Here is a 13,260-nt window from a genome sequence, read left to right as displayed (position 1 = left end):
CAAAAAAAAAAAAAAAGAGTCATTTGACCCCCAAGAGGTCAGGATCCACAGACAGACCACTGCTCTAGATCCTTCAGAAGTTAGTTGGATGTATATAGACAAAGTAGCCCACTTCAAACAAACCATGAAAACGCTGCAGTTTGGAAGTCAGTCAGAGAAATCATATTCTCTAGATAAAGCATGTTTGTTTTGGCCAATACTAGAGCCTCAGGTTTGTACTATGCTTTAATTTTCTGTCTTTATTTGGAAGTTAGTATTATTGCTTAGAAATAGCCATGTTTCATGTGGCATTTGTCTACTTTTGGTCGATTGCTTTCGTTGTTGCTTAGTCATGATTATGACATGAAAATGAGCTCCTTGGAAGAGATAGCGGGAAAAGCTTTAAAGCAATATAAGAATTTTGAGCTTGAGTTCAGAATGTTGTTAGTGTCAGGGTAATTTTATTGAGGAACTGCCTTAGGTGAAGTCTGAGACTCTGAGACTCTAAGTTAGGTAAGTTCGGGAAACAAAAGAGTTTGGAGAAAAATCAAGATACTGCAGAGGACCAGGTTATGATGTTCAGCAGGGATTTCTGGCTTTGCAGTGTGTGCAGAAGTGATACATTTAGTGGAAGTCATATTTTTAAAATTGCGAATTCTTCTCTTTTTGAAAAAATAAACACTGGGGATGGAAACCAGGGCTTAGACATGTTAGGCAAGGATTTACCACTGAGTTGTAGCCACAAATTTTTTAGAATTTGCTGTTTTCTTTGACTAACAGTAGGAGAACGCCACCACCATTTCCACCCAACTGTATCATCAGCAGCAAGACAACCACGGCTTTATAAGGGCACTGTTTAAGTAATCTAAAATGAGCTGGGGGGGAGGTACATTCAATGTGTTTGGTTTATGGTCCCTTTGTCTTAATAGGTTTAGCAACACACTATCCTACATCAATGACAGGATTTCATGAAAAGTCTGAGAATCACTGGCTGAGATGTACTGGTTAGTTTTATGTCAACTTGACATAAGCGAAAGTCATCTGAGAAAAGGGAACCTCAATTAAGAAAACACCTCCCTAAGATAAGGCTGCAGGCAAGACTGTAGGGCATTTTCTTAATTGGTGATTGATGAGAAAGGGCCCAGCCCATTGTGGGTGATGCAATCCCTGGGATGGTGGTCCTGGATTCTGTAAAAAAGTGGGCTTAGCGAGGTAGGAGGAGTAAGCCAGTAAGCAGCACTCCTCCATTGCCTCTGCATCAGCTCCTGCCTCCAGGATCCTGCTTGGTTTGATTTTCTACTGATTTTCCTCAGTGATGGACTGTTACCTGGAAGTCCAAGCTGAAATTAACCTTTTTCTTCTCAAATTGCTTTTGGTCATGGTGTTTCATTACAGCAATAGCAGCCTCACCTAAGACAGATGTCAAGAGTATCAGGAAGCCTCTATGCTGGATATAGTACAAATGTAGGCTAACCAATTTCTGGCTTTAAGAAGATGCATTTTTATTTTCGGGTACTAGCAATAGACCCGGGCACAATTCCTCTGATTTCTCCATAATAGATAACTTTTGAATTACAGGGTATTTTAGAATATTTCTGTATTCGTGGGGTCCCTGTCTTGGGCAGTAAGTTCTATCAAAAGAGTAAAAGATAGTCAGCTACACACCGTAGTATACTACCTAGCCACAAATATTTGAATACTTTTATTCATGTTAAAAGGCTGAAAACCTGCTTAGACAATAATAGTGAAAATCTTAAAGTTTAATTGACAAAAACTAGAGAGACCAAGGATCAAAATAGAGAAAAGTGGCTTGCTGGCAGTGTTCTAAGAAACCTGGGTTATTATATGAAAGCCACTTATTAACTGGCTTTTCATAATTCCAATGATGTCCACATTTGGTAAAAGGATAATTTGAGGAATTATGAGGTCAGAGGGAATAAAGAGGAACAAGCCACAGGAAAAAGTAGTGTAGTTTCTTCATCTTTAAAGATTGCTTAGGGTGTATTCTGGGCAACTGTTGTTCCGAATTCTTGAATCACAGAAGATTCCTGGTAGGAAGTTTTATGTTAGTCAAGTTTTATGTATTAGAAATGGTATTTATGAGTATCCCCTTGCTATGGCTGTAGCCTGCTCTACATTGACAGAGCTACAGTCCCCAGTCTTTGCTCAGAATGTTCTTGCTTGACAGATTTGTATTTGATTCTCCACGGGATGGAATTACAAGCAGGGTATGGCAGCATGATTCTTAGTAAAAGTGACTCTAAACTTTCAAAATTTTTCATTTTGTTATCTTGCACAGGTCATGTAAATGCAAACGCACTTAAAATCTCATTGTCATTTCTTTGACATAGGAAACCAGTTGCCGATTCAATGTGTCAGTCTTTTGCTTTTGTTTCTACCTAGAAGAGATAAAGGAGAATGAACAGGCCAGAGATCAGATTTTGAAATTAATAATCTATTGAAATGAAACAATACAAATATTAAAATATGGAAGTAGTGAGTTATAAAATACTTGAAAAACTCGTTATTGCAAGGATAGATGTCAACTTAAAATATTTGACTGTATGAATCTTTTCAGTGTAACAACCTATAAGTACCTCTTTGTTACCAGATACTACATTTGCTGTTGTGGTTTCATTCTTTCAACATGTTCAAGAGAACCAATGTCTTAGGTACCTTTAAAATTATGTTAGAGTCTGAAATGGTTTTAACACGAGTTTCTCTCCTCCAGTCCCCTTTGCTTTCTCCGACTGAACATGTTGCATGGTAGATGTCAAAATTTTTCTACACAGTGGAATACAAAGAAGAGGTTTTTAGTTTCCACAAGAATGCATAGTTGGTGCAGCCTGGTTTTTACATCTGGAATTCAGAGGAGTTGGAGTTCTAACTTGTTTTGGCTCCTTGTTACTAATCACGGGGTTGGGCGCTACCTGGGGGATTTGCCCCCCCCCCCCCCCCCCCGCTTTCTAATGCTCTGACCTACAACATAGAAGCCCCCATGAAGAGTTGATTGTAGTGGTTGGCAGAAAACTTTGGTCGTTGTTTGTTGTCTCACAGGAAGTACATATTTTTGTGGCCGTTTTAGCTGAATGACAAGTTCCAGGTAGGAGATGTAGCAATTGTGACTATCAGGTTTCCCAGCAAGTCTGAGCATACTGCATTGTCGGGAGAGGTGGGGCAGGGAAAACTTTCCTTCTGAGCATCTGTGGTCCACTTGGGTAACACCAGGAAGTGAAGGTCTGATCCATGATGACCACCGTAGCAACACATTCTGAGATGTTCAAGATGACAGAAACATCCTGGGCCTGCTCTTATTCTGCCTTTCCCTTAAGAGTTTTGGCCTCTATTTAGGATCATCTATTTAGGAATATCTTAAAAAATATTGATGACCATGAATAGAAAAGGTATTCTCCTGGGAACACAAATATAATCATAAACACGGCACACCCAATTTCTGTTTTGTATATTAAATCAATGAAGCAATGAGGCACTGGATACCTTCAAGCACTGAATATTTTAATATGTAAGTTGGTCCAGTACGTATCAGCTTTCTATGAAATATTTACTCTCATGAGGAATACTTTGCAATAGAGCGTTGTAAGATAGCTCATTTCCTATCCATTTATCCATGGAGATTTGGCCCCCTGGAGAGACATACATTAAGTTTAATCCCATTTTAGTAGCAACTAAATGTTTTCTTTGAGATGGTCGGACATAGCTGTAATTCCAATTCTAGGTCAACCTAGGTTGTATAGTGAGATCTTGACTCAAAAAGCAAACAAACAAACAACACCCAGCAACAGCAACTATAAAACAGAATTGGTGTCTCCTGTGCCTGATTGATCGTACTTAATAACCCTGACAACATTATTCAGTATAAAGTCTTTTCCAAGTCCCCTGTGGGAAAGACTCCAGTTGAAATTTCAAAGTCAGAAATGGACAGGGATGTGATCTAGGCACTGTTCCCACTGATAAATAGTAATTATTTTATAATAATTTTAATTAATGAAACACAATTCTTCCAGGCATGTGTAATTCCCTTTGTCCTAGAATATTTAGAGTATTTTTTATCAGCCATAAAAGTAATAGCTGCATCTCCTTTCATGAATTATGATTTATAAAGTCAGGCAGAAAACTACTCTTTGGGTCAGACCATCCCATGATTTTATCCCTATTAGTTATTGGATACTTTTTGACAGGACAAGGTTGCCTGATGTACTCCACATCACATGAACATTCAGCAGATATTCACTGATTACCCATCAGTCCATCAGTTCCAAATACTCTGCAGTGAACTAGTAGTAGAAACCTATTTAAGTTCAGTTCACTCTGAAACATATGTTTATACAGATTTTACTATCTATTACTTATAAAGCCCATACTGAGAATCATCTGTAAACTTACTTTAAACCTGTCTTCTCCCATACCTTTTACATATTGTAATTTTTGATGGTTCTAAACTTAACGGCCTTCACATTTGAAGAAGCAAATCATAGTTCTATAGTAATGATTGGATAGTTGCTCCAATCTATGTTCTTAGGGTAACTAGTATAATAAAAGTAATAGCACAATTTTAAAATTATACAACAACTTTCAGGATATTTTCCCATTGGTTCTTCAGGGACATTGTTCAGTACTGATGTCATCAGTACTAACTAATGTCAGAGGTCTTAATAGAGCAGAGATGTACTTTCTGGAAAGGCACCTTTTCATGCATGTTTTCTCTGTGAATATTATGTACTTCCTTTTAAGTTAAATGAAACTTCTCTGCTTGACCGGATACAGTTTAGTTGGCTCAAAAGTACCCATGAGAAAGTAAAATCTAGATTCATCTCATTGCACTGGTAGATGATTCTTGGATCCTGAATCTGGGTACCAGCAGGCATGAGTGTACATATTCCAGTCTCACATGTTGCACAATGCACATGTGAGCTTCTACCCAGGCTTTCTTTGGTTTCTTGGCCATGGTAGACATTGAATAAGCAATCTTAAGCAAATCCCAAACAGTGTTCACTACAGTAGTGTTACCTTATTTTGAATCTGAGCCACTTTTATGTTTTATGAATAATAATTCATGGAGCCAAGTACTTTATTTCAGTGCAGGAAGTAAACAATAAGGCAGAGACATTACTTACTTTTTAAAAAGAAATTACCATTCTCCACCAATTTCATTTTTGTATATAATAGATTTTTAAAATTTCACCCCCATCCCATTTCTTCTTTCATCTCCCTTCCACTACTTCTGGAACACCTTCTTTTTCTTCCTATTTTTTTTTCGTTTGTTTTTGTAGTTCACTGAGTTTAAAGAGGGTTGCTTGCATGAGCATGGCTAAGAATTTATTCACTCAAGTATGGGTAACTTCTCTGTGGCCATTGAGGAAAATGATTTCCCACCCTCCAGCATCCATTAACTGCTAGTAACTCCTCAGGGAGGGATGGTTCTAATGAGTTCCTCCCTTATTTGTGATGGAATATGGAGGGGTCCTACCTTGTACATGTCTTGGACAGGTAACTGTAGCTTCTGTGAGTTCATAAGTGCAGTGGCCATACAATGGACGAAAGATGGTGTTTCATAGAACTCCTTCCTATGCTATGGCTCTTATTTTCTTTCCAACCCTTTTTCTTTGATGTTTTCTGAGACTTGGAGTGGGTAATATAGATGGTCCATCCTAAGCTGAGCATTCAACACAGTCAATTATTCTCAATATTTTGACCAGTTATAGGTCTCTGCATTAACTGTTGCTCACTACAAATAGAAGCTTTCCTAACCAAGGCCGTCCAGGAGCACTAATCCATGGGTAGAAACAAATGTTTAAAAAGCAATTTGACACTGTATCCATTTAGTTTTACCCCAGTGGCTATGACCTCCCCAGCTTTTGACCAGGTTGAAAGTACCCATCATGACTTCCCTTCTGTGAATTAGGCCTCAAATGCAAATTAAAAGTAGTTGATTTTATCACCATAACTATCACGCCACTAATCAGGCAGAGGCATTTCATGCTAAAATAATTTATCATGTAGAGTTATATATAACTGACAAAAATTGATGAGCATGTATATAAAGAAAGATCTGTATTTCTTTTGTTCCTTTTTATTTGTTTAATCATTCAAATTTCATTTTGGCTGTTTGTATTATATCAAGTACATATGCTTTAAAACCTCATCTAGTTGATATATTCTTTTTATAGGTCACTGAAATGATCCTGGAAATGTCGCTTGAAGTTTGGTAAGTTCATTTATTTAATCAGATGAAGAATATTTAGAGTGATATTGTTAAAGAGAATTCTTTATGTGTGAAATAATGCCTAAAGCTTTGAATACATAATAGTATCCTAATAGTCTCCTTCAGTTAGCTACCCAAAATCCAAAAAGCAGAGTTGTAATATTCTTTTCTTACTTTTACAGTAGTTTGGAAGCTGGGGAATAGCTGTCAGAGTTTGTGCTTCTTTTCAAGGGCCCTCTTTCTAGTAACACATCTATTCCCATGGAAACAATTGTTGTTTTTAAAGCCCATTTCCCATTGGTGATACGCCATAAACGATGTTTAATAATTTCTTCTATAGCTGTCATAATACATTATGTTCAATATGGTTTTTAATGGGTATAAGTTTTGGAGGAGTTGTGGCTGCCACTATTCAAAAAGGAGTATAAATAGAGGATCCAAATGTCTTGTAGATGCTTCTGCACTTGCGGTTACCTTGAGTTGTGTTGTTTGAAGCACTTCCCTTTTCAAGGGAGTCCTCCATTAAACAAGGGAATTTATTAAAACATTATCTCTGCAAGCATGCTTCCTGGGAGTTAAGAGCCTTTGTGATGGTAGGGGGTGTTAGATGCTAAAGTGGTGGGGATGTAGGAACAAGGCAAGTACTCCTGACCATTTAAGCTTTTAAAGTGCTGTACCAAAGCCACAATCTTCTGTATTGAAACACTTCTGAAAGTCTTTATTGTCCTAATATACAGTACTTTTCTTTTGCCGTGATAAACTGCCATGATTAAGGCAGCTTACAGTAGAGCGTTTGTTTTGGGTTTAAGGTTCCCAAGGGTTAGAGGTTATGCTGGTGGAGCAGAGGTACCAGATGGCAGGAGGCAGAAGCAGCAGCTAAGAGCTCATATCCCCAACCATAAGCAGAAAGTAGAGAACACAGTGGGAGTGGCATGAAAACTCAAAACTGCCGAATAACATACTTTTTCCAGCACGGCCACACCTCATAATCTTCCGAACAGACACCAAATGAGGATCAAGTATTCATGTCCAAGACTTAGGAGGAACATCTCACACAAACCATTTCACAATGTACTGGGGACTGTTAACTCATTTATTTTTCCTAAATATCACTTTTTAAAATTTTTATATTTATGAATGTTTTGTTTTAAAGATTTATTTATTTATTATGTGCACAATGTTCTGCCTGCATTGCCTACCTGCCAGAAGAGGTCACCAGATCTCATTGCAGATGGTTGTAAGCCACCATGTCATGGCTGGGAATTGAACTCAGGATCTCTGGAAGAGCACACAGTGCTCTTAACCTCTGAACTCTCTCTCCAGCCCTTCATTATCACTTATTTTATAAGAAAATATTTTTAATTTGTTCGCTTCTGAATACAGGTTGATAAATTTGCTTTGCTCCCTCTGTTTCGAGTTCAGTCCTAGATCTTTGCTTGCCATAGGGCACAAAAACCAAAAACTGTTTTAAGGTAGCTATCATTTTGTTCTACCGTTTTAAGATTGCTTCCTGGGACTCGTTTGAGGGAAGCAGCCAGTAGTATTCATGTAGGTTTGGGGAACCTTGGAGATTGACTATTGCACAGTAAGGCTCCTGGGAGCTGTGGCTCATTGATCTCTCTGTTTTCTGTCGTAGCTCATGCCCAGACCTACGGTTCAGCATGGCGCTGTGTGATGAGGAGAAAGCTTTCAGGCAGCAGAGGAAAGAGAACATAAAGGAAAGCATGAAGAAACTCCTGGGTCCAAAGGACAGTGAGGGGCTGTATTCCACACGTGATGTGAGTTGGGAAATTTGAAATGTCATTACAGCCTAATGATAAGTTTTAGTGATTTCTTCCGATACATCCCTCAGTATGGGCATGATTTCTTCAGCTTGTGAGGCAGGATAGGTGCTTCAAAAATGAAAAGACTTTGAGAATGCTCAACCCAATGCTGATTATTTTGGTAATAATCATCAGCTGTAGTAGTTATCTCTAATTTGACTTTTAAAAACAGTGTTAGTGCCACAGAAAAAACCGAGCAGAAGACACAGATAATTCCCAAATTCTTTCCATTTACACCTATGGATAACCTCTTAGTCTCAGAAACTGAACCAAAGGGATGTGTGTGTGTATGTGTGTGTGTGTGTGTGTGTGTGTGTGTGTAAGACGGGGGTGGGGGAAGGGGGAGAGAGAAGGAAAGGTAAGAGAGAGAGATTTAATAGAATATAAGAGAAATTGGCTCATGTATATTATGGAAGCTGAAAAGTTTCTTGATATGCTGTTTACAAGGTAGAAATCCAAGGAAGTTGGGGATATAATTTCATTTGCATCTGGAGGATTTGATGCTGGGGCTATGAGGCTGGGGATATAGGCCTAAAGATTAGAGTTAATGGGATGGTGGTACTGGTATCATGTCTTAAAGACCCAAGACCTGAGAACCCAACGGCAATACGACATAGATCCATATCAAGCCATGCCAGTTCACATAGAGGACAGAAGGCATATTTTATGGATCCCAGTGATTCAAATACTAGTCTTCTTGGAAACCATCCTCAGAGATGAATGGAGAAGTACTGTTTTACTAATCTTCTGTCTGGGTGTCCCTGAAACGAGCGAGTTAACAAGACACTTATCATCACATCTTGGACCCTTAACACCCAACATCAGAGCAGTGCACTTGTTAGCATAAACCTTGCAACTGATGCAAACTTGTCCAAAGTCTGTAGTTTATGTAAGGGTTTGCAATTAACATACATTTTATGGGTTTTGAAAAGTATGTCATGGCCCATGTCTGCAGTATTGGGGGATAGTTTTGTTGTCTTGAATACCACCCATTGTCTTCCACATGGTTAATTCTCTTTCACACATAACCTCTGACATCCACTCATCTTTCTTCTTTCTGTATAGTTTTACCTGCTTCTATATTATATAATCTTGTAGAGGGGAAGTCTGATAACATGAAGTCATATTAACATGAATCAGCTTGGATTATTTCACATAATAATAATGTAAATTCCATCTTGTTCCACATCTTCACATCATCTAGTAGCTTCTTTCTTTCTTTCTTTCTTTCTTTCTTTCTTTCTTTCTTTCTTTCTTTCTTTCTGTCTGTCCTTCTTTCTTTCTTTCTTTCTTTCTTTCTTTCTTTCTTTCTTTCTTTCTTTTCTTCCTTCTTACCAATGAACAGCTTCTTATTGTGTAGATGAAGCACAATTTATATTTTCTAATACAGGATTAACATTTTTCCCCTTTATTTTTATTTTATATATTTGGGTGTTATATGCATGGGTGTCTGTTCACTGAATGCATGTAGCTTCCATGAAGATTTGAAGGGGGCTTCAGACTGATCCCTTGGGACTGGAGTTACAGAGGGTTGTGAGCTGTCATGTGAATTCTGGGAATTGAAGACAGGTACTACGGAAGAGCAGCTAGTGCTTTTAACTCGTGGCCCAACTCTTTAGTCCTTAATACATTATTCATTTTTTAAAATAAGGCATATGAGTACTAACCTTTATTAGAAAAACACCATCAAGAAATGTATATAGAAGTAAGATTTTTTTCTAGCTAACTTGACAACATTCCTTAACTTACTTGGGTTGCAAACTGAAAGAGGAGATAAAAAGTGTTTCAGTTCTTCATATTTCAGAGCAAAGAGCTGCAAAATACCATCTAAAAATGATCAAGTACTCAAAAAATGACTTCTACTTATACAGAATTTAAAATAAAGTAATTAAGAACAGTTATTGATGTTACAGTATTTGAATTTTACTTTAACATTTTTTTAAATTTGAGTGAATATTCAGTAATATATTTTATAATCTTTTTGGATGATCTATCCTTTTCATTTGCCTATTTATCTGTCTATCTATCTTTCTATCTATCATCTATCATGTATGTATGTATGTATTCATCCATCCACCTCCCTCTCTTCATCATCATTGTCTACCTAGTATATCCTATGTCTCTACCTTCCTTTCTGTTCTACCAGTCTATTTCTATAAATGAAATTTATGAAGAAAAACTGCTGCAATGATGAATGATGAAGTTTCTTGTTAGTGATAGAACAATTCTTGGCTTATTTTCATGAGCTTTTTCTATTAGTTGAATATTTTAAGTTAACATAATTTTATTCATTAAATTCACAAGTAGACACACTTTCACACACACACAGGGTTTCAGTGTTATTGCGAACTAAAGGCAAAGTACACTTGGACACAAGATACAGCAACTTAGGAAGGGCACCTGATGAATACCCATATGCCACTAGTGATGGCAGGTTTCCAGCTATGTTTTCAGGGATCCATGAGGTGGGATGTCCATTGCTAATGTTGGCATGGCTTTGATTACTGTGAAGCCAACTAACTCTAAGGTACAATGCTACTTATGGGGGACTTCTGCCAAAAAGAAACAAAGGAGAAAGTGAAGCCTCCGTTTAAATTTCTATTTTAAAAAAAATGAAGGTAGCTGATTCTTTTTTATTGTGTAGGTTGCTTGTCACCCTGACAGATCTCTTGAAGAATTTATGACAGGTTTGCTTACTAGTTTTGTTTGGTTATTTGTATTGGGAGAAACTTCCATCTTATCATATTTAATCTGTTTTGTTTTTTTCTCTTTATTTACTTTTTTTAAAAAATTTATTTATTTATTAAAGATTTCTGTCTCTTCCCCGCCACCGCCTCCCATTTCCCTCCCCCTCCCCCAATCAAGTCCCCCTCCCTCCTCAGCCCGAAGAGCACTTAGGGTTCCCTGACCTGTGGGAAGTCCAAGGAACCCCCACCTCCATCCAGGTCTAGTAAGTTGAGCATCCAAACTGCCTAGACTCCTACAAAGCCAGTACGTGCAGTAGGATCAGAAACCCATAGCCATTGTTCTTGAGTTCTCAGTAGTCCTCATTGTCCGCTATGTTCAGAGAGACCGGTTTTATCCCATGCTTTTTCAGACCCAGGCCAGCTGGCCTTGGTGAGTTCCCAATAGAACATCCCCATTGTCTCAGTGTGTGGGTGCACCACTTGCGGTCCTTAGTCCCTTGCTCGTGCTCTCTCTCCTTCTGCTCCTGATTTGGACCTTGAGAATTATGTCCGGTGCTCCAATGTGGGTCTCTGTCTCTGTCTCCTTTCATCGCCTGATGAGGGTTAATATTCAGGAGGATGCCTATATGTTTTTCTTTGGGTTCTCCTTATTTAGCTTCTTTAGGATCACTAATGCAAGCAGCACACCTTTCACAGCAATTCTGCAACTTCTTTTTGTTTCCATCTTTGTTTTCTGTTGTTAGACTATTGGGACCTATAAGTTTTATTTCAAGTTGTTCTGATTTCTATATCACTGATCAAGACAAACTGTGTTAGCTTCTGGAGAAGATAAAATTTGAGATGGGTAGCACTTAAGGCTCTTTAGTGGGTTTAAAGCCTTGTTTGGACAAGAGCTTTTTAATGAGATTAAGCTAATGATGTGTGGAGTGAACAGATGTGAGTGGAGGATGCTGGCTTTGGTGGGGAGGTGGGAGAGTCCTGGTGGCACCATGCCGAATGAGCTTGCTGGAATGCAAAGCAGAATTTTTACTTTCAGGGTCATCTCTATCCCTCCCTCAGAAGACCCTTGACTCATTTATCCCAGCCTCCCTATTTGCTGTTCAGTTATTTGCAGCAATTTTATTTTTTTTTACTACAGCGCGCCCATTATTCTATTGACAGCTAGTAACTTGGCTCCTAATCAAAGACAAATTAAAATCAAAAGATAAGAGATCCATACATCTTTCTCTTTCTAATTTTTGGCCATAAAGTTGACACATGCAGCCCGTGATTTTCCTCTGTGGTTTCCTCTCCTACTTTAATGAGGAGATTTCCTTTTCTTTCAAAAGCAGATCTACATCAGACACATGTCACAAGCCCTTTTCAGGAACCATAGTAGTTAATTATTCAGTCCTCCCAGTCCCCTCCCCACCTATGTTGTCAGCTTCCACTTGAGTACAGATATTTTATATAAAAATGCACACCTGCTCTTCATTCACAGCCGACTTTGCATCCTTTCATGCTCCGGGCATCTGCCTTCAATGTTGGATTGTGTCAGTTCCATGACGAATAGATACCGGCAGTGTCTTACTCCGCCTTTCCCAAGCACAGCTGCTGATGACAGATGTCCTCCTGGCACTTGAAGCCCTTCACTTTACAACTTCTGCTTCATCATGGGTCTTTGATTATCTTATCTAATCTTCTTATTTGCATCTTTGATTTTCTCACTAATGAGCCTCAGTATCTCCATCGCAGCACTCCTGATACTGAAAGCAACATCACTGTTCATTGCATATCCTCTTGCGGCCGTCCTCCTCCTCACTCTTTTCTGTCTACCCAGAATTCAGAGTGGTCTTCTCAAAACACGAAGTTGACTGCATTAAGCCCTTCTTTTGAGCAAAAGTACATTGTTTGTCTTTCAGAATATACCATGATGGTACCTAAAAGTACTTATATAAATATTCATTTGATGTCTTCTTTCTCCATTAGAATATAAGTTTGATGAGGGCCATACAGTGTCTGTGATGTTCACCTGTGTATTTCCAATATCTAACATGGCTCCTAAAATATGATGCCCAGTATATATTTTATGTAAATCAGAGAATAGAGTTAGGTGGTAATTGGCATGGCATTTATAGAGATGTGGAATAGAGGAGAAGGAAGTAAGGCAGGAGGCAGGTGAGGGAGACAGAAAGGAATATCAGGTTTCAAAAACAGAGGAATACCAATAACTGGCTATTAATGAAGAAAACAAAATTTAGATGAGAGGGTTAGACTCTTAAAGTATACACATCCACAGGCCATATTAATTTTATGTCCACAAGCCATATTGCTGTATATGTCTATGGGCCATATTATTATGGATGTCCATGGGTCATATTGGTGTGGATGTCCATGGGTCATATTAGTGTGGATGCCCACGGGCCATATTAGTGTGGATGTCCACAGGCCATATTAGTGTGATGTCAATGGGCCATATTAGTGTGGATGTCCATGGGCCATATTAGTTTGGATGTCCAAGGGTCATATTAGTGTGGATGTACATGGGTCATATTAGTGTGGATGTCCA

General features: G+C 38.4%; 1 protein-coding gene across 2 annotated transcripts in view; it reads left to right on the top strand.

Annotated features, from left to right (window-relative positions):
- The window catches only part of Pla2g4a (phospholipase A2 group IVA), a 156,754-nt gene that overhangs the window by 90,660 nt on the left and 52,834 nt on the right, over positions 1 to 13,260 (top strand). For both annotated transcript variants that reach the window (XM_013346713.2, XM_005348474.3), the window contains 2 exons: positions 6,168 to 6,205; positions 7,839 to 7,980. In XM_013346713.2, the coding sequence (XP_013202167.1) occupies positions 6,168 to 6,205; positions 7,839 to 7,980 (180 nt within the window). The remainder of the gene's footprint in view (positions 1 to 6,167; positions 6,206 to 7,838; positions 7,981 to 13,260) is intronic.

This window comes from Microtus ochrogaster, chromosome 6 (genome assembly GCF_000317375.1).
Source record: "Microtus ochrogaster isolate Prairie Vole_2 chromosome 6, MicOch1.0, whole genome shotgun sequence".
NCBI lineage: Eukaryota > Metazoa > Chordata > Mammalia > Rodentia > Cricetidae > Microtus > Microtus ochrogaster.
This window is presented reverse-complemented; position numbering and strand designations above follow the sequence as displayed.